This window comes from Dama dama, chromosome X (genome assembly GCF_033118175.1).
Source record: "Dama dama isolate Ldn47 chromosome X, ASM3311817v1, whole genome shotgun sequence".
Taxonomy (NCBI): Eukaryota; Metazoa; Chordata; class Mammalia; order Artiodactyla; family Cervidae; genus Dama; species Dama dama.
The window spans coordinates 134,274,394-134,297,028 of NC_083714.1; the positions used below are offsets into that span (position 1 = coordinate 134,274,394).

General features: G+C 42.9%; 1 protein-coding gene across 1 annotated transcript in view; it reads left to right on the plus strand.

Moving 5' to 3' along the window:
* Positions 1-855: 855 nt before the first annotated feature.
* The window catches only part of MAP3K15 (mitogen-activated protein kinase kinase kinase 15), a 136,545-nt gene continuing 114,765 nt past the window's right edge, over positions 856-22,635 (plus strand). The window contains exon 1 of the mRNA XM_061137496.1: positions 856-1,228. Within this exon, the coding sequence (XP_060993479.1) occupies positions 856-1,228 (373 nt within the window). The remainder of the gene's footprint in view (positions 1,229-22,635) is intronic.

Genomic DNA, 22,635 nt, shown 5'->3' on the forward strand with positions numbered 1-22,635 from the left:
GAGCGGCCTCCAGGGCATGGGCTCAGAAGGGCCATGCTCTCGACAACTGGGGACAGAGTACAAAATCAGAGGTGTTTTAAGTAAGCATCTTCTCATCTCGATTCTGCTCTGTATTTACTTTGGAGTTGAATATTGACATCCAACTGGCGCTTTGAAAGAGATTTTTTTTTTCCTTTTTTTTTTTTTATTAGTTGGAGGCTAATTACTTCACAACATTTCAGTGGGTTTTGTCATACATTGATATGAATCAGCCATAGATTTACACGTATTCCCCATCCCGATCCCCCCTCCCACCTCCCTCTCCACCCGATTCCTCTGGGTCTTCCCAGTGCACCAGGCCCGAGCACTTGTCTCATGCATCCCACCTGGGCTGGTGATCTGTTTCACCATAGATAATATACATGCTGTTCTTTTAAAGAGATTTTTTTACTCTGTTTGAAAAGCCTCAAATTGCTTCAAGGGAAAAAAATCGGGACCCCGAAGGCTGAAGCGGTGGCAATAAACAACAGAATCCTGCAGTTCGTGAATCCGCCCTTCTCAGAGCGCTGCCCGGGGGAGGCGGCAGGGGGCGCCCGGCGGGCTCCTGCCCCGCCGCCCTTCCCAGCCCTCCCCCGCCCTCCGCTGGCCCTGACGTTCCCCGCCCCCGCCTCCCGCCCGAGCCTTCAAAGGGCGCTCGGGGGCTGCGGGGCTGGAGCTTCCGCGTGCGGCCCAGGGGCCCCGCCGTCACCTGTCCGTCGCGGGGCCACCGGCGGGCGCTGGGTCCCCCAACTGCCTTCCCGCGTCCCGGGAGCAGGTGCCGCCGCCGCCGGCCACTCGCGCCGAGGTGGGACCAGGAAGGGCGCGCCGGGCGGCCACATGGAGAGCGGCGGCGGGGCGCCCCCGGCGGGGGCGGTTGGGGCGGCGGCCGAGCCCCCACAGTGCCCGCTGCCGCCGGTGGGCGAGGGCGTGGCGGGGCCGCCGGGCCCGCCGGAGCCCGAGGGGGCGGCCGAGGGCGCGGGGGTCGGAGGCGAGGGCGAGGGCGCGGGCGGGGGCGGGCCGCGGCGGGCTCTGCGGGCAGTATACGTGCGCAGCGAGAGCCCCCAGGGCGGCGCGGCCGGCGGCCCCGAGGCGGGGGCGCGCCAGTGCCTGCTGCGGGCCTGCGAGGCTGAGGGCGCCCACCTCACCTCCGTACCCTTCGGGGAGCTCGACTTCGGGGAGACGGCCGTGCTCGACGCCTTCTACGACGCAGGTGAGGCGGGACCCCCTTTCTCTCCCACCCCACTCCTCCCAACTTTCCTTAGCACTGGCGCTGCCATAGCACCAGCCCCTCCCTATCCTAGCACCCCCGGACTGTACCGCCCTACCTTTTGGGAAGGGGAGAGTAGGGGGCATTGTTACCCTTTTACAGATAAGAAAACAGAGACCCCTGACATTTATATTTCTTTATTCTTCAGTTTTCTTAAACATCAGATGGTCCAAGAAATAGCCTATGACCCAGACGAGGCCGAGTCCCCCTCCCCCTTCTAGGGGCCCCAACCCGGGCTCCACATTAGAATCGCCTAGGGGAGCTTTTAAAACTTCTGTTGCCCAGACCAATGACAGCAGAACCTGAGGCCTCAGGATTGTTGAATGCTTCCCAGGTGATTCCATTTTGCAGCCAAGAATGGAAATCGATGTTACAGTGGGGGTGGGGGTGCATCTCTTGGAAATGTCCCAGTGTTCTTTTTTTTTTTTAAGATTTTTTTTTGTCGACCATTTGTAGAGTCTTTATTGAATTTATTACAATATGGTTTCTGTTTTATGTTTTGGTTTTTTGGCCACGAGGCATGTGGGGTTTTAGTTCCCCAACCAGGGATTGAACACTGCACCTTCTGCATTGGAAGGAGAAGTCTTTAAGACTGGACAGCCAGGGAAGTATCCCCCCTCCCCAGTATTCTTTTGCACACTTATCACAACTGTGCTGTGCCACCAGTGTGGCAGATGTATTTTATTCTTTCTGAAGCGTTCCTGGCTTCAGGATCTCCTCCATTGCTGGAATGGGACCCTCAGCTCACTCTAATAAGTGCTAGAAGAACCCAGCCTTAAATCCATACTTGTGGTTGGCACGAGTTCCTTCAGGTATAGAACAGATTATTGCTTGGCTGTTTTCCTTACCTAACCTTTAGAAGCTATGTGACAAGCCTCTAGCACTTGGGTGACATTCACAAACATTGCATGTGAGACAGTAGTTTACCTGGGAGCCTGTGCCTTGGTTTCTCCACGAGTCGGACAGGAGCACCATGCCTGCCCTAACCCCAAAAGAACCTGAGAAGGGAAATGGAGAGTCTCCTTAAGGCGCTGGCCACGCTGTGCTGATGAGGTGGTGAGCTAGCTTTATTACCGTCCATTCTTTGCTGGGGTCTGTTTTCTGCAGAGCAAATGCTCCCCAGCTGGAAGGGGGGCAGGGTAGCAGGCTTGTTCAAACAAGTGGCAGCTGGGCCCTTTGAAAATGCTCCCTTGACTTTTCTGACCACTCGGAGTTGACTTCAGCACAGCATCTTTTTTAGAAAAGCTGTTCAGAAGCCCACTTCACTGGGAACCACTCGATTTTCTCAACTTCTGTTCATTCTCTTCTGAAAATGAAGTTGAACAGACTCTTCTCTGAATGGTTAAATGTCCCTTTGACCATTAGGCACAACTGTAGCCTCCTGCCTGCTGGTGCTCTGAAAATTGGCTTGCAGTGGCTTTGCTTCTCTGTGGTGTGTGTGTGGGGGGGTGTGTGTGTAAAAAACAAGCCTCATCTACTACCAGAACTGCTTCTGTCGGGTTGGGTGTGATGGTTTATTCAGGCAGAGATCTTGGGCTCTCAGTTGCAGAGCCACACAAAGAGCACATGACCTTTTCTTGTTCTGGATCCTGATTGCCTAGAATTTTCAGCTTAATTAGGTACCCCCTTTCGTTGACCTGGGCCTGGTCTTGAATAAATTATTTTTCAATACATCATCATAACTAATAAGTTATTCTCCTAGGTTTGACGAACAGTATACAAAACTCAAGTAAATGGGTTCATGGATTTAAACAGATGCATCCCCTCACCCCGCCACCACCAACTTCCACTGGCTTCCTAATCTCTGCCATTCATACAACATTTTGGTGTCTCCACCAAAAAGATACAAATCTGTCACTTGGCTTCTTTGTAAAATTTCTAAAACCTTGTTGCTGTCTGATATGTTAGCCCCTAGCCACAGATGGCTTTTTACATTTAAGTTAGTTTAAATGCAATAAAATAAAAGTTCCTCATTTGCATTTGCCACATTTTGAGTGCTCCACAGACAGAGTGAGGAGAGTGTTTTCCCGAGGAAGGTCCCATCAGACGGTGCTGTTCTAGAAAAATGCTTGTAGGAGAGGGGAACTACTGAACTGTCCTAAAGTGTGTTTGGGGGGATCATAGATGTGAAATTAAAGCACTTCCCGTCCCCTGTGTCTTAGCAAGTCAAGGCTGGCTTGGATCATGTTTCCCGTCTCCTTGTGCAGTTTTCTGTAATCCTTTGTGGGTCAAAAACAGAGCTTATATGTCACCGGTGCCTGGGTGATGGGCTGCAGGAGAGCCATCAGCCTGCAAGGGCGCATGTGGGCACTGCTGTGAGAGAACCACTGCAGGCCACGAGGGCTGGGGAGCGTCTCATTGGCTTTAAAATTAATTATTTATTTTTGGCTGTGCTGGGTCTTTGTTGCTGTGTGCTTTTCTCTCGTTGTGGCGAGTAGGAGCTACTCTCTAGTTGCAGTGCATGGACTGCTCATTGTGGTGGCTTCTCTTGTTGCGGAGAGCATGGGTCTCGAGCTTCAGTTGCTGCAGCTCCCGGACTCAGAGCACAGGCTCGATAGTGTGGCTCAGCATCTTAGTTGCTCCACGGAATATAGGCTCTTCATGCACCAGGGATCAAACCCGCGTCTCCTGCATTAACAGGCAGATTCTTTACCACTGAGCCACCAGGGAAACCCACATTGCCTTTTGTTTTTGTTTTTTTGATTATGGCAAAGTGTATGTAACATAAAATTTGCCATTTTAACCATTTTTCAGTGTGCATTTCCGTAACATTAAACGCAGTTGCCCAGCTGTGCAGTTATCACCACTATCCATCTCCAGAACTTCTTCATCATCCTGAACAAAATCTCTGTACCCCTTAATAACTCACAACTCCTCACTCCCCCAGGCCCTGGTAACCCCTGTCCTACTGTCTGTCCCTGAATTTGGCTGCTCCGGATGCCTCATATGAATGGACTCGTACAGTATTTGTTTTTCTGTTTCTGGCTTATTTCAGTTAGCATGATGTCTTAGGCTTCTGTGAATGATGCTGTCATAGGTGGATAAATTTCTGTTCAAGTCTCTGCTTTCACATTTTTGGGTATATACCTGTACATGAAATTGCTGGGCCATATGGTAATTCTGTGTTTAACTTTTTGAGGGACATTCTTTTGACATTAACAGAAGTGGTGGTCATCTCTGTGTGCCTTTGACCCACAGAAGGACCCTTTTTTGTTTTGTTTTTTACTATCCATCCTCAAAGATGAGAGTCTCAAGGTCAGTAAAACTATCAAATTCAGCAAGTGGGGATCCATCACTCGATTATTTCTAGGATTTGGAGAGCAAAGTATATCTGGTTTCTTGTTTTATAGGAGAAATCCCTTCTGGATATGCCTTGATGCCTTTAGTTGAGGTGCCCATTTCTATACTTTAACAGAATTCATGATCATGACTTTGGCTAGCATACTGTGTGTGTTGGGCATGTTTGCACCGAGCAACCTCCCTCCTGGGGGTCCTCAGTGCTTGTGAACATATCAAAAACTCAGACATCCTGCAGAAAGGAAACCTGGGTTGCTCTGTCTCAGGTTTTCTAAATGTTTCGACCATGGAAACTGTTCTCCCACAATGCCATCATTGAATACACTTATAGTGTGAACTCTTATACTGAGCTCTGGCCCAGCAGAGCACAATACCTGTAGCTGCTGGGAATGTACCGTATTATTGATGTAGGTGCCCTCTCCAGTTAGTTTGGTTAATGACCAGTCTAAGGACCTCCACCTAGATGCTGAAATGGAGCTGTCTTGAGTTAGCTATTAACTCCTCAGATGACAGAACAGCCCCTTTGCTCAGGCCCAGGGACTGGGTGAGCTTCCCATTCCTGGTGCGTCTGGCTCTGCCTACCCTCTGTCCACTCTGAACCCCACTTGCAAGCTACTTTCCTGACTCAGGGGCCCCGCTTTTGATTTTTTTTTCTTCAGCAATGTTCACAGTGATTTTAAACGTGGAGCAATATTGCTACCTGTGGCAGGAAATCATTGCATCCCCTGGACATTGATTCAAAGACCAAGACATCAGTTTCCCAGTTAGTTATTTGACTTTGATGATTCCCTTGTTCTGGCAAGAGTCATTTGGAGGATACGAAGTTTCCTATGCCAGAGCTAGCCGGGGGGTCAGGAGATTGATTTTGCTCATTGTTGCTGGGAAGTGGGGACTATGTTTTCCAGCACCCATTGAGTCTATTGTGGGGTGTATAAAACTAGCTTTGGCCAATGAAATGCGAGTATTAGTGATGTTGGTCACTTTGGGTCAAGGCGTGGCTTATATGTAGATCTTCACATACTTTCTCATCCCTTTCTGTGGTCTCCATGGGGACCTTGGAGGCTGACTGTAGAAGATGACAGGGGCACGAGATGGAAGGTACTTGGATCCCTGAACCACTCTTTTGAGGATAGCTGTTGGACCAGGAACATCCACTTTTGGATTTTCCATAAGCGAGAGAGAAGCTTTTATTTAGTCAGGTTCCTAAGACTTGGGGTGGTTTTTACAGTGATAAGAGAGTGCCACTTGGATTATGAAAATATAGCCCAACAGCTAGAAAGTTGTCTCCTAGGGCATGCCTTTCCAAGAGAAAGCCAAGCCATATATCATCTCATGTAATGGATTGTCATTGGTAATAATATATGCCAGTCATGGGCCCCTAACTGTGCTGCTGTGGACCTTGAAAATAGAATGTAAATACTTGGACCATCAGGTTCATGCCAGCAATGGGAGGAGACATTCTAGCTTCCTGGTTTCACTGGTTTTGGAGAATAGGTTATTTTTTCCTTCTGATTAAATGATACTGTAGTGATTCTGTTAGTTTGTATCTAACAGTAACATTGACATTTTTGCAACAAAAAACATAAAATGGTTTAAAATAAGGCCAGCTCTATCTAGTTCCATTCACTCCCCTTCATGTGGGTTGTGTCTTGCTTCACCTTCCATGATGTTGTTCATAAATGCTTCATTAGCTTGATGTTGTGTAGCATGGAGTGTGCCCACCAGGCCTCCATAGATGTTTCCACATTGCCTGGTCTCCCCTGCAGTTAGCTGGGCTTCTTGTGATGAGCGCTGGCCAGTGGAATGTGAGCAGCATCAATAAGTGTCACTTTGAAAGCAACAGAGTCAGATGATACCCCACCACCGTTTCTCTTTGCCTCTGTCAGGACAGACTTGAAGGCTGTGTGTTCAGGATGGTAGTTAAGGCCCTGAAATGTGGGGGATTTGTCTGAGGTAGCAGCATAACCTAGCTCCTCCTGACTCAGATAGCTTGCTGTGTATTCTGCTAGAAATGCCTGCATGTTTCTCGGCTAACTTTAATCCACAGGTGCATTGGCTCCTGCTTGAGAAAGAGACTTACATGTGTCTTAATACTTCTAAGAATTTGGTACACTCTCTTTCCTCACTATTCTGGAAAATGCACAAAGTTCAAAGGAAGGCAGTCCTCTAGGATACATGGCAGTGTTTTTTTTTCTAGAATGCGTGTCATCTGTACCTGCCCAGGAGACTGGCCACATCTATTTCCAGCAGAATGTAAGGGCATGAAATTATCAATTTAGCAGTTCAAGTCAGAAATCTAGGAATCAGTCTCGACTCTACCCTGTCCCTCATTGCCAAATCCAACCTATTGCTTCCAAATGGGTCTCAGACCTGCTTTACTTCTCTCTGCCTGCCCCCTGCCACCATCTTGGTCCAAGCATTGGCTTCTCTCATTCAAGTTACTGTCAACAGCTTTGTAACTGATCTTTCAAGGTTGGGCCAGTCTTGGTGGATTCCAGTCCATGTCATCTGCTTAGAAGCCACTGTATCCTGGCAGCCCTCCTCTGTCCCAAACCCATTCAGCCTTCACATCTCAGGTCTTCAGAGAAGGCTTCATGGACTTCTCTCCTGTCTGTTCATTGTGTGCACACTGTGGTTTTGTTTCTTAGCAAGTAACACAATTGTGGTTACATAATTACTGATTTAATGTTAGATGTTCTGTCTGACAGTGAACTCTTCAGTGACAGGGAACCAGATGCAGTTTTCTTTGTGACTCTTTCCTAGGATTATCCATCTAGTTCCTTTTTAGACTAAGTCTCAGCAGACTCAGACGACACTTGGTTTCTCCTGTGGATATGAAGCAAAATTTGTCAGGGACTCCCAAAAGGAGTCAGTGTAACTCCTTGTAGAAACCAGGTTGAAAATGGTAGCCAAGCCTGGATACAGTGTGGTTGTGATTTTGTTAAAAAATAAGAGATATCCTAATGACACATTGCTGGGTCTGAATCTCTCTCCTGGGTGGTACCTATGAAATAGAAGAGACTGGAAGAACTCTGGACACACTGGACTGGAAACAGTGGTTTGGATTGTGTGCTGTGAATACTAATTCTTGTTGTTGGTCTGCATTTTCTATAATGTTTATTTTCTGTGACATAAATGTGATTTTATTTTAAGAAAGTGCAGTTGGAGATTAAAGATGCATTGTAAGTCAGAAGCCTTTTTCCACTCTCCCTCCCTCCTGACTGGCTCAGGCAGCAATGATTGTATGTCCAGGGAACAGAGCTCACAAGCCCCTAGCCGGGCCTCAACTGTCCTCTACTGGACTTGGCTGCTGGCTTGCCCATGGGGGCCCTTCGCTGACCCTCCTTCCTTTTGAATCACTTTTACTGCTACTGACTCAGCATTGAACCTGGAACTTTCCCCAACTCCTAGTCATGTGAACTGGCTGATGAAAAGCGTCACACCTATAGCATTGAACTGAGGCATTGCTGTGGGAGCCTGGAGTACATGCAGTGGGTAGATGGATATTTGTGGGCTGGCCTGCTGTGTTATTGGCTGTATATTATTTGTTACAAGGGAAAACACATTTTCAATCCCCAGTAGTCAATTTACATGTTTTTGGAATACAAGCCATAAACTATCTTTTAAAGCCTCCTAAGTATTAGGCTTTGAGAGAGGTGCCATGTAAATCTTGGGCAGATAGTACAGGTGGGAGATGACTGAACTGCAAAGCAAGCTGGAAAACTTCTTGTTTCCCAGTCCCTTGAACAGGTTTTGAGCTCTTGGGTGTGACAGGGCTTGGCAGAAATGCCTGGTGGTTACTGGGGCTTGGCTGGTGGTGGAGAGTTGTAGAGCAGACAGGAGTCGAGCTGTGGCCCTTGGCAAGAAGCAGAGTTCACTTAGGAGTTGGGGTCTGCGAGAGGGCAGCCCAAGGGGGAGGTAGAATTGGACATGGTGGTGGAGGGGTAAGCAGGAGTATTCAACATAGAAGATATTTTTCTTCTCTTCAGTGTTTTTAATTATGGTAAATTTCAAGCAGGTACATTACCCAGCTTCAACAGTTATTAACATTCTGCCATCTTTATTTCTTCTTGACGTCGACCCACTCCTCGCCCCTTACTTGATTGCACTTTTAAACATTTTTAGTATAGAATGTATATACATTGTAAGGCACAAATCTTAGTTGTACAACTTTGAGAAATGACTAAACCCAGGTAACCAAAGCCTCTCACAATATAGTTTACATTTGCCCAGAGAGTTCCCTTATATCCCCTCCCATTCATTCCCCTCTCCACTCACACTTGTGGCCCCAGGTAATGACTGTTATGCTGTCACTTTCGATTAGATTTGCCTTTTCTAGTGGAGAAGGAAATGGCAACCCACTCCAGTATTCTTGCCTGGAGAATCCTATGGACAGAGAAGCCAGGGAGGCTACAGTCCATGGGGTCGCAAGAGTCGGACATGACTTAGTGACTAAACTGCCTTTTCTAGAGTTTTGTTAAATGGATCGAGACAGTGTGTACTCTTTGGTATCTGACTTCCTTTACTCAGCATGACATTTTTGCAATCTGTCCATCTGTACTGTTGCATGTTATCAGTAGTTTGTTCCTTTAGAATGCCAAGTGCTATTCCACTGCATGAATATTGGTTTAGCCATTCTCCTGTTGAAGGACATTTAGGTTGTTCCCAGTTTGTGAAATAAAGCTGCTGTGGACATTTGTATATAGGTCTTCTTGATGGCAAATGTTGTCACTACTTTGGGGTAAATACCTAGGAGTGGAATGGCTGGATCAAAGGGTTGTTGTTTTTTCTTGTTGTTTAGTTGCTAAATCTTGTCTGACTATTTGCAACCCTATGGACTGTAGCCCACCAGGCTCCTCTGTCCATGGGATTCTCCAGGCAAGAATACTAGAGTAGGTTGCCATTTCCTCCTTCAGGGGATCTTCCCGACCCAGGGATCAAACCCAAGTCTCTTGTATTGCAGGCAGATTCTTTACCATCTGAGCCACCAGGGAAGCCCCAGATTCCAGATCAAAGTGTAGGTATAAGAAACTTCCAAACTTTGTTTCAAAGTGGTACCATTTTATATTCTTAGCACCAGTGCACAGGGGTTCTGGTGGCTTTGTGCACCAGAGGCCACCAGAGTTGTGGTGGCTCACAACACTTTGTGCTAGTGAGCTTTTCTATTTTGGCCTTGCTAGTTGGGGGATGTGGTGGTTTTTCATTGTGGTTTTAAGTCACCTTTCCTTGACAGTCAGTGATGTTGAACACCTTTTCATGTGCTGTTTGGCCATGCAGATACCTTCCTTTGTAAGGGGTCTGTTGAAGCCATTTACCACCATCCCACTGCCCACCCCATCCCCACACTGGGAGCCTGCCATCTTAACCACTCAGCCAGCAGGGAAGTCCTCATTTACCGATTTAATTGCATTGTCATCTTATTATTGGATTATAAAAGTTCTTTATGTGTTCCAAATTCAAGTGTTTTGTCAGTTTATTTTCTGAACATTTGGCCTCATACTGTGACTTGCTTATTCATCTACTTGTGATATTGGATGAGCAGCAAATTTTAGTTTGGGTTAAATGTAATTGGGGATCTTTGTCTGTTAAGGTTGCCTTCTGTGTCCTCTCTAAGAAATCTTGGCCTATTTCCAGGTTGCGGTCTTGGAGCTACTCTTCTTTGTGTTCTTTTAAAAGCTTTATAGTTTGAGCTTTTACATTGAGGGCTGTGATTCATCTCAAATGAAGTTTGACACAAGTGACCTGGATAGACCCATCCTGATACCTTGATTCAAACATCTGTGAGATGGGACTTGCCCAGGAGGAGTACTCCAGGCACTTTGAGTCTAGTTGGCAGAACCATGGCTGCCTCCCTTTCATCTCACCATCGAGGAACGTATATGAAAGGCAGGTTGTCCTTTAGGCAAATTGCCTTTCTGACTTCTGGAGTAAAAACTGACAAAACAGATCAATGATGAAACTTTGCCAACATATGTTCCATCATCGTGTTCCACTGTGCCCGGCAATGTGAGTGGCAGAGGGCAAAGAACATTGGCTTTACAGATCAGGTTTTCATTTCTGGCTTGTCGTTTATAGGCTGTGTGACCTTGGATAATTTACTTAACATCTCTGAGCTGCATTAAAAAACTGTACGTAGAGATTCAAGCAGAGTGCCCTGAACTTAGTAAGTGCTCAGTGAATGTCAGTCCCGCATGTCTTTGCCTTCTTGCTCCCAGCAATAAACACATCAGAACCTCAGTATGGAAGGAAATGTGTATATTGAAATAATAAAGACTGGAGACTCAAATCGTTTGGACAATAATCACATTGTAGGGCCATGTTACACTTCTGCAGTTGGGAAAAAAATAAATTTTTTCCCTAAGTTTCGATATGGGAAATTCCATCCTAACTCTATTCCTTGTCCTGTGCTCCAGAATGGAGGTGAGGAGAAGGCTCAAAGCCCTACTTAGTGAAGCGCTCTTGATTTTTACTTTCAGTTGAGGTGTAGAATCTATACAGAAAAGGGCACAACCCTGTGTACTGTTCTATGAGTTTTCATTAACTGTTTGGTAACTGGGTTACCAACCCAGTACCTGGATCGGAAAAGTGAATGCCAGCAGCAGCTCAGGGTATGATAACTTCTGTTTTCCTGCCTGGCCAGGAATAATAACTGTCTCTATAGGTTTGTTTATTCATATAAATGAAATCATATAATACTGAGTTTTTGGTGACTGTCTTCTTTCACTTAATGCATCTTCAAGATTCATCCATGTTGTAGCATAAATCAGCACTTCATCGTTTTGTTTTTTTTTTTATTACTGTCCTGTGGCTATACCATGTTGTATTGTCCCATTTTTCAGTTAATGGATGTTGGGGCTGTTTCCAGTTTTGGCTATTGTAAATAATGCTACAAGTTACTGTGTGGACATATGTTTGAATTTCTCTTGGGCTTCCCTGGTGGCTCAGAGGGTAAAGCGTCTGTCTTCAATGCAGGAGACCCGAGTTTGATCCCTGGGTTGGGAAGATCCCCTGGAGAAGGAAATGGCAACCCACTCCAGTATTCTTGCCTGGAAAATCCCATGGACAGCGGAGCCTGATAGGCTACTGTCCTTGGGGTCACAAAGAGTTGGACACGACTGAGCGACTTCACTTTTGGGTATGTATCTAGCAATGGGATTTCTGGGTCATATGGTTAACTCTAATGTTCTTTTAAAAAGTTTTTTATTGTGATGAAGAAACACATCATAAAGTTGACCATCTTAATCATTTCTCAGTGTATCATTTAGTAGTATTAAGTACATTCATATTGTTGTGTAACCAATCTCCTGAGCTTTTTCACCTTATGAAACTGAAACACTGTACCCATTAAACCATGATTCCCCAATCTGCCCTTTCCCCAGTTACTAGTAACCACCATTCTACTTTCTGTCTCTGAGTTTGATACTCTCGATGCCTTATATGAGTGGAATGGTACAGGGTTTTGTGTGTGGGGGCTGGCTTTTTTCATTTAGCATAGTGTCCTCAAGGTTCATCCATGTTATGGCATGTATCAGAATTTCCTTCTTTTTTAAGGCTGAATAATCTGCTTTGGCCACCTCGTCGGAAGAGTTGACTCATTGGAAAAGACCCTGATGCTGGGAGGGATTGGGAGCAGGAGGAGAAGGGGATGACAGAGGATGAAATGGCTGGATGGTATCACCGACTCGAAGGACATGAGTTTGGGTAAACTCCGGCAGTTGGTGACGGACAGGGAGACCTGGTGTGCTGCGATTCATGGGGTCACAAAGAGTCGGACATGACTGAGCGACTGAACTGAATGTTCTGCTGTATGGATAAACCACATTTTGTTTATCCATCCATTGATGGGCATTTGGATTGCATCCATTAACCTTTTGAGGAACGCCTTTCCAAAAATCTTTTCCAAAGCAGGTGTGCCATTTTACATTCCCATCAGTGATGTATGAACATTCCAATTTTACCACATCCTTACCAACAATTGTAACTTTATTTCTTTTTAAAATTACAGCCATCCTAGTAGGTTGAAGTGTTATGTCATTTTGATTTTGATTTCCATTTCCCTGATGACTAAGGATGTCAAATGCCTTTTCATGTGTTTATTGGCCATTTGTGTAACTTCTTTGGGCTTCCCTGGTGGCTCAGTGCTAAAGAAACTGCCTGCCAATGCAAGAGACATGGGTTCGATCCCTGGGTCAGGAAGATTCCCTGGAGAAAGAAATGGCAACCCACCCCAGTTTTCTTGCCTGAAAGTGTTAGTCACTCAGTCATGTCCTATGCAATCACATGGACTGTAGCCCACCAGACTTTTCTGTCCAAGGGATTCTCCAGGTAAGAATACTGGAGTGGGTTGCCATTTTCTTCTGCAGGGGATCTTCCCGACCCAGGGATTGAATCTAGGTCTCTCTCATTGTAGGCAGATTCTTTACTGTCTGAGCCACCAGGGAAGAAAGATTCTTGCCTGGGAAATCCCACGTACTGAGGAGGCTGGAGGGCTACAGTCCATGGGGTCGCAAAGAGCTGGGCACAACCTGGCGACTCAACAACAGTATCTTTGTGGAAATGTCTGTTCAGGTCCTTTGTCATTTTTTTCACTTGAGTTATCTGTCATCTTGCTATTGAGCTGTAAAAATTCCTTTATTTAATCTGGAGACAAATCCCTTGTCAGATATATGATTTGCAGATATTTTCTCCCATCTGTGGTTTATCTTTGAACTTTCTTGATGCTATTCTTTAAGACCATGAGTTTTTAATTTTGGAGTCCAATTTATGTATTTTTATCCCATCTACGCTGTTTCCTCTAAGTTTTTTTAGTTTCTTATTTATCCTTGGAGTTTCTTTATGTTAGTTGTCAGCAAGTTGCAACCTGCAAGCAAGCTGCCTTTATTTTGTAAGTACAGTTTTATTGGAACATATCCATCCATCTGTGGCCACTTTGGGGCTGCAATGGTGGAGACTGTATAGTCCACAAAGTCAAAAATATTTATTATCTGACCCTTTACAGAAGTTTGGGCACTTCTGCTGTGTCAACATAAGCACATATGACCATGCATTCTTATTCTCCCTTTCTTACTCAGAAGGTACCAGACCAAACACACTAGTCTACACCTTGCTTTTTTAAATTAACAGCTTAGCCTGGATACCTTTCCAAATCAGAATGTGGGAATCTCCCTTATTCTTTTTTATAGCTGAATAGTACTTCATTGGGTGGATGTATTGTTTATCAGTACCCTTTTTAAGGGACACTTGAATGTGTAGTTTTTGCTACTAAGCTGCAATGAATAACTTCACACATGGGCCATTTAATACATGTATGGGCATATTTGTGATTGGGTAGCTAAAAGGTATTTGTGAATTAAAGAATAAATGCACCTATAATTTTGGTAAATAGTGTCAGATTCCCATCTGTGGGTTCTGCCATTGTCTTTCTTTATAGCCTCACTAACAAACCAGGTGGCCAATGTTTTAGACTCCTGATGGTTAAGAGATAAATCAATTCGTTTTTGGGTTTTAATTTATTTTTAATTGGAGGACAATTGCTACAATATTGTGTTGGTCTCTGCCATACATCAGCATGAATCAGCCATAGGTGTACATATGTCCCCTCTTATTGAACCTCCCTCCCACTTCCCACCCCTCTAGGTAGTCACAGAGCACTGGGTTTGAGCTCCCTGTGTTACACAGCAAATTCCCGACCATGGGGGCAGCCTCCACAATTAAGAGGAATTACGACATGCAAGCCTGCAGAAAGGAGACCCCAAACACAGTAAATTAAACAAAATGAAAAGACAGAGAAACAAGCAGCAAGACCAAACAAGTGAAGAGGAAATAAGCTGCTGCTTTCGCTTCCCTGGGTCAATTAGTTTTAGTCTGTATTTCTCTTATTCTGAGCAAAGTTGAGCATATTTCCCTCTTTTTCTGAGAGCTGCCTCTTCATCACTCTCCCCACTTTTTCCTATTGGTTTATGGACCTTTGGGAGAGGGTCTTAATTTCTAGGAGATCTTTCTCTATTGGGGCCTCAACCCTTTGTCTTTTGTCTCTTGTTTAGATTGTATCATTTCTATTGATCCATCTTTAGTTTACTGACCCTCTGTCACCTCCATTCTTCTTGTGAGCCAATCTAGTGAGTTTTTTCTTTTGCTTATTAAAATTTTCATTCCTAAAATTTCCATTCAGTTCTTTGGTTGTTGAGACTTTCTATTTTTTCCATTCTTTTCAGGAGTGTTTGCCCTCACTTCTTGGACAATTTCTATAACTTCTTTAAAGTCATTGTGAAATCATTCTGATGTCTAGTGATACCATCTTGTCACTGGAGTCTGTTTTTGGTCTTTTCCCGTGTGAGTTGAAACTTTCCTGCATCTTTGAATGCCGAGCAACAGGTTTCTCTCTGGAGCATTTTGAATATTATGTTAGGAGATTCTGGCCCTTGTTTATATCCTATGGAGTGTGTTGATATTTTTGCTTTAGCAGACAGTTGGCCTAGCTGGTTTAAGCTGCCAAGTTCCATTTCAGTTGTGGTGTCAGATAGGATTCCCAGGCCTTGTTAGTCCTGTCAGCATTGTGCTCTGGTTTACTGAGGCTTCCCTTTTCAGTCCTATGGCCGGTTATTCCACTCAGCCTCACACTTCCTACAACTGGGCCCATGTCTGGGCCAGGAGTTCAGAAGGAGAAAAAAACCAGTGAAGAGTCACAACCAGCACCTCCCTTGGGACCACCACTCCTTCAATTAAAGCACGGGATGGCCCTCTCTCAGTTCCCAACATCTGAAGGCCCCCTTTGCCACTGACTGTCTCTGCTATCACCACTGCAGGATTGCAAGGGACCTGGGGCTACAGGGGGGCAAAGGAAACAGTGGAGAATTTCCCTCACTCTCTGAGCATTAGGAGCCTCCTCGCCTGCCTTTTTTTTTTTTTTTTTTAAGATGGTTTCTCCTGGTGCTATTTGTGTCTGCATTTAGCACCTGGTTCTGGATTCACGCTGCCTTTAGGCCAGGCTGGGGGAAACCAGGGGACCTTGCTGTTGACTTGGTGGCACTCAAACCTGGTCGTCATCTCCAGTCTGCTTGCTTCCACTTACTCGTCACACTCCTGAAATAGCTGTTCCATCCATTCTGTCTAGTTTTTGTAGCTGCATTCACGGAGAGACAGAGTGGAATGTATTTATTCCATCTTGGAGCCAGAACTCAGACTTGTACCATTAAATTTTGAAATGATTTTTTTCATGGGCAATAGTAACCAGAATATGATAAAATATCTCTGTATCCCAATAAGTAAATAAGTAGCCTCAGTGCCAACTACATTTTACCAATAAGTAAAAGTAGCCTCAGTGCCAACTGCATTTTATCAGACCAGTTCTGTCCATACCTGATACTCTGTGTGACTAAAGGTTGGAGTGGGGGGGTGGTGCAAAAGAAGTAGAATAAATGAAATGGTTTACATGATAAAGGTGCTTGATTGGCCTTCAGTGTAGCCCTCCAAATACATTGGTTGTGAGCTGGAAGCAAAGTCCATCTGGATGTTTGGAATGACTGTTGGATTGTCAGTTGGATCTCACAAGGCCAAAGTTTCAAGACTTGTTGGATGGATTCATTCAAAAAAAATGTGTTCTCTGTCCTGAGAATAAAAATCTCGCATCCAAAATACTTGTTCTTGCTAAGTAATTTTTGTAAAGCTTCTGGCTAGTAAGGTATGCTTGATGAGGATCATAAGCTCTGCATATTTCTTTTCAGAGAACCACCTAAGAAAAAGGAAATTGGTACATGGAAAAAAGGAAATTAGAAGGGATTAAAAGAAAGAAAATGGCCCCATATCTAGCAGTGAGTCACCATCACCACCATGAAATGAAGTCAGTTGCCCTCCACAGACTGTGGTGGTTGGACACCACTTGGGAAGCTTAGAACACAGAATGGGGGACAAATCAGCAAAAGTCTTGGCACCTAGCGATGACCTTGAAGGAGCAGTTTATTTTGTTAAAAATAAAGAGGGTATTATGGTCGAAGTTGATGTAGAAGTCAAGGGTCCTCTTGTGTTGACTGGTGGTCATTTTAAGGAGGCGATTCAAGAACAAATTAAGGAAATTCCTGCAATTTTGCCACTCTAACAGAAAAGCTCAGCAGTACCCTTTTGGCAGTTTGCAGGGTGCCGTAGCAGTACATCAAGCTCTGCTCATCTCTAAAACTGCCCACATCTTGAAGGTAATGTGTGACATAGACCTTTTAGACGACGAGGTCATTAGCTGCTGGTCAGAAAAGATTTTAAGAAATAGGTTGCCAAAAAATCTGCCAAAGAGAGTCATGTCAAAGCAGATTCCTTTATAAAAGAGTTGAAGGAAGCTGCTAAAAAAAGAGTATGAGGTAGTGTTTTCAAAGGGAACCCGAAGTCAAAACTGTGAAGCGTGAAATCACAGGATATTGTTACCATCTGAAGTGATGAATGCACCCTAGCTTGCAGTATAAAGCTGCACAGTTTTTTTGCCTTGTTAGTTGGAAGAGCAACATATGCGTGACTTAATTCATGCTACACTTGATATTATAAATATTTCACTGCAAGTGGTCTGAACTTCAGCCCAATGACTCCATTCAACTCTGTGAGTAAGCATAGTTTGCTTATATATGGCATCTTTCTTTGAAAAAAACTGGGTGGGAGGGGGGATCAGGATGGGGAACACAGGTAAATCCATGACTGATTCATGTCAATGTATGGCAAAAGCCACTACAATATTGTAAAGTGGTTAGCCTCCAACTAATAAAAATAAATGAAAAAAAAAGAAAAAAACTGGTAAATGGACATATCTCAATCATACCTATAAAATACAAAAATGACTTATTTTTTTGGTCATTTTTACCAAAAAGATACTAGAAAGCAAAATACAGGGGACAAGATATAGGTTACGGATATCCTCCCTCTTTCCCACCCCACGCTCCCAGTTGAAACTTAATATTCCAAAAAACTAGTAGCCATCCCACATGGCACTTGGTTAGGATTTGTTGACTTCCTGACCCTGAACTGGTAGACTGTCTCCTCCATATGAGATAGGAAAATTGGATTTAAATGATACTTCACAACATTCTTTCCATTGACCTGCCCTCAAATATGTTGGTATTGAGCAGCAGTGGATAAAATTAGGTCTAAATTCTGGCTGGGATTAGTGGGGGTGCCTCCTGTCCAGTGAATATGGGCGCTGTTGTTTTTTAGGTAGTTTTTAGATGACCAGTGTTGCCATAAATCCGATCAGATTTTTTAAATGTCTTTGGCAGAAATATTATTCTGAAATCTAGTTGTTTTCATTTTGACACAGCCAACCTTAACTTGAATATTCATCATATCCTATTTTCTGCTGGGAGATAAGCTTATAGATAACCTAGAATGTATTTAAAGCCTGGCATGAGCCAGTACAATCTTACTATATGGTAAATCATTTGCTGTCTTACCGTTGTACTGACTAATACTTTGCTTTGAAAGTATACTTTTAAACCACAGTAGAAAATTTTTAGTTTTACTTATTCCTTTTAAGGCATTTCACTAAGATAATATTCAAAAGTTTTTAGTAAACTAAAATCCTCTACATCATTCATTTTCTTATTTCATGTAAACATGTAGTGAGATCATTAAAATTGATTCTTAAATTGTTGGAAGGGCACTTAGCTTTGAAATTCAGACACTTTCCTGCTAAGAGTAGGTTTTAATGGAAGCCTTGGCTGTTTGAAGTCCCTGATGGGGTATCACTTCTTAAAGTTTATTAAGCCAAGATGTATAGAGGTTGTGTGTGTGTGTGTGTTCCATGATCAAGGAAGAAGATTTATTCTGTATAGGCTTTTCCTCTGAGATTGGCCTGCATCAGGGGAACTAAAGGTAATTGGAGCATAGGGTGCATTTGTCAATGAAAATATGAATTTGACCTCTTTTTTTCTGTGATCTGTTTGCTTTTTGTCGCTAAGTCATGTCTGACACTTTGCACCCCTGTGGACTACAGTACATTAGGCTTCCTTGTCCTTCACTATCTCCTGGAGTTTACTCAGATTCATGTCCATTGAGTCGGTGATGCTATCTAAACTGTTTGCACTAGATTGATAAGCTGTTTTGCCCCACCTCCCCAGTGACTCAGTTTCAAAAAGTGAGTCTAGGAAGTTGTAAGCCTCACTTGGGCCCTGGGGAGCACAAGATTTGGCTTGTTTGGAGCCCTGAGTGCTCTGCCCTTGCTGTGTGACCTTAGGTGATTCTGTTACTCTTTCTGCCTCATTTTCCCACCTACAAAGTAGAGTCAGGTACCAAGCCTGTCTCATGGGCTAGTTCTGAAATTCAACACAGATGTCTATGACAGTGTTTTGTAAATAGCAAAGCAAGTGATCACTCTGATGATTAAAGCTTTTAGGTAATTTATAGTCTCTTGGAAATGGCAACCCACTCTAGTATTCTTGCATGGAAAATCCCATGGATGGAGGAGCCTGGCAGGCTATAGCCCATGGGATCGCAAAGAGTTGGACATGACTGAGCAACTAACATACTTTAGGGGAAAAAACTCAATTCTGCATACATGATAAAGAATTCCAATCTGATGTTTTATCCTATTTGTCATTTATAAATCTGCTAACTTAGTGTTTAAAAGTTCTAAAAATAAACTGGTCAAATATTGTGGTAGAACTTTTCCAAGTAAACTCACTCAGTTGGGCCAACTGAAAAATGTCGGGCAAATGTCACCTTTGGGTTTGACATGTTTTTCCAATTGAACATGAGTTACTTGGAATTTTTTTGTCAGTGGCGGTATCAGTCTGTCCTTTTTTAAAAAAATAATTATTGAAGTATAGTTGATTTACAATGTTGTGTTAGGTTCAGTTGTACAGCAAAGTGATTGAATTATCCATTCTTTTTCTGATTCTTTTCTCATATGTCATCAGAGAATATTGAGTAGAGTTCCCTGTGCTAGACAGTAGTCTTTGTTGGATATCTGTCATATATAGTGGTGTGTGTATGTTAATCCCAAGCTTCTGATTTATCTCTCACTGACGTTTCCCCTTTGGTAACTAGAAGATTATTTTTAATATCTGTAAGTCTTGCTCTGTTTTGTAAATAAATTCACTTGTATCATTTTTTTAAAAATTAGATTCCACAAAGGAGTGATAACATATGATATTTGTCTTTGTCTGACTTACTTCACTTAGTATGATCATCTCTAGGTCCATCCATATTGCTGCAAATGACATTACTTTGTTCTTTTTTATGGCCAGGTAATATTCTGTTATACATATGTACCACATCATCTTTATCCATTAGTCTGTCAATGGACATTTAGATTGCTTCCATGGCTTGACTATTGTAAACAATGCTGCAGTAAACACTGGTGTGCATGTATCTTTTTGAATTATGGTTTTCTCTGGATATATGCCCAGGAGTGGGATTGCTGGGTCATATATGGTAGTTCTATTTTTAGTATTTTAAGAAACTTCCATACTCTTCTCCATAGTAGCTGTACCAGTTTACATCCTCACCAACAGTGAGGGTGTAAGAGGGTTCCCTTTTCTCCACACCCTCTCCAGCATTTAGTGTTGGTAGATTTTTTTCGATGATGGCCTTTCTGACCAGTGAGAAATGATATCTCATTGTAGTTTTGATTTGCATTTCTCTGATTAATGATGTTGAGCATCTTTTCATGTGCGTTTTGGCCATCTGTATGTCTTCTTTGGAGAAATGTCTACTTAGATCTTCTGTCCATTTTTTTTTTTGATTGGGTTGTTTATGTTTTTGACATAGAGCTACACGAGCTATTTGTGTATTTTGGAGATTAATCACTTGTTGGTCACTTTGTTTGCAAATATTTTCTCTCATTCTGTGGGTTGTCTTTTTGTTGTGTTTATGATTTCCTTTGCTGTGCGGGAGCTTTTGAGTTTAATTAAGCCCCATTTGTTTATTTTTGTTTTTATTTTCATTACTCTGGAAGGTGGATCCAAAAAAATTGCTGCAATTTATGTCAAAGTGTGTTCTGCCTGTGTTTTCCTCTAAGAGTTTTAGAGTCTGGCCTTACATTTAGGTCTTTGATCCATTTTTAGTTTATTTTTGTGTATGGTGTTAGAGAATGTTCTAATTTCCTTCTTTCACATGTAGCTGTCCAATTTTCCCAGCACCATTTATTGAAGAGACTGTCTTTTCTGCATTGTATTTCTTGCCTCCTTTGTCATAGGTTAATTTACCATAGGTGCTTGGGTTTATTTCTAGGTTTTCTATCCTATTCCGTTGATCTATATTTCTGTTTTTGTGCCAGTACCATACTGTTTTGATGATTGTAGCTTTGTAGTATAGTCTGAAGTCAGGGAGTCTGATTGATCCACTCTGTTTTTGTTTCTGAGGATTGCTTTGGCTATTTGGGGTCTTTTGTGTTTCCATACAAATTAGAAAACTTTTTTTGTTCTAGCTTTGTGAAAAATGCCATTGGTAATTTGAAAGGGATTGCACTGAATCTGTACATTGCCTCAGACAGTATAGTCATTTTGGTGATATTGATTCTTCCAATCAAAGAACATAGTATATCTTTACATCTGTGTCATCTTTGGTTTCTTTCACCAGCATTTTTAGAGTTTTTAAGAGTACAGGTCTTTTGTCTCCTTTGGTAGGTTTATTCCTAGATATTTTACTCTTTTTGATGTGATGGTAAGTGGGATGTTTTCTTAATTTCTCTTTCTGTTCTTTTGTGGTTGGTGTCTGGAAATACAAGAGATTTCTGTGTATTGATTTTGTATCCTGTGCAAACTTACTGAATTCATTGATGAGCTCTAGTTGTTTTTTGGTACCATCTTGAGGATTTTCTATGTGTAGTATCATGGCATCTGCAAACAGTGACAGTTTTGCTTCCCCCCACCAATTTGGGTTCCTTTTATTTCTTCTCTGATTGCCGTGACTAGGACTTCCAAAACTGTGTTGAAGAAAAGTGGCAACAATGAACATCTTTGTCTTGTTCCTGATCTTAGAGGGAATGTTTTCAGTTTTTCACTATTGAGAATGATGTTAGCAGTGGATTTGTCATATTCAACCTTTATATGTTGAGGTAAGTTCCCTCTATGCCCACTTTCTGGAGAGTTTTTGTCATAAATGGGTGTTAAATTTTGTCAAAATCTTTTTATGTATCTAAAGAGATGATTATATGGTTTTTATTCTTCAGTTTGTTAATATGTGGTATATCACACTGATTGATTTGTGCATATTGAAGAATCCTTGCAGATAAATCCTTTATCTCAGATAATCCCCTGAGATAAAGCCCCCTTGTATGATCCTTTTAATGTATTGTTGGATTTGATTTGCTAGTATTTTGTTGAGGATTTTTGTGTCTGTGTTCCTCAGTGATATAGGCCTGTAATTTTCATTTCTTGTGATATCTTTGTCTGGATTTTGGTATCAGGGTGGATGGTGGCCTCATAGAATGAGTTTGGGAGTTTTCCCATCTGCAGTTTTTTGGAAGAGTGAGAAGGATAGTGTTAACTTTTCTCTATATGTTTGATAGAATTTGCTTGTGAAGCCATGTGATCCTGGACTTTTGTTTGTTGGCAAGTTTTTTAATCACTATTTCAATTTCAGTGCTTGTAATTGGTCTGTTAATATTTTCCATTTCTTTCTTGTTCAGTCTTAGAATATTGTATCTTTATAAGAATCTGTGCATTTCTTCTAGATTTGTCATTTTGTTGACGTGTCGTAGTCTCTTATGATCCTTTGTATTTCTGTGGTGTCAGTTGTAACTTCTCCTTTTTCATTTCTTTTTTAATTAATTTATTTTTTTGGAATATTTATTTATTTGGCTGCATCAAGTCTTAGTTGCAGTGCATGGGCTCTCTAGTTGTGGTACAGAGGCTCCAGAGCATGTGGGCTCATTCGTTCTGGTGTGTGGGCTTAGTCACTCTGCAGCCTGTAAGATCTTAGTTCCCTGACCAAGGATTGACCCTGCGTCCCCTCCATTGCAAAGTGGATTCTTAATCACTGAACACCAAGGAAGTCCTTTCATTTATAATTTCATTGATTTGAGCCCTCCCCCTTTTTTTCTTGATGAGTCTGGCTAAAGTTTTATCAATTTCATCATC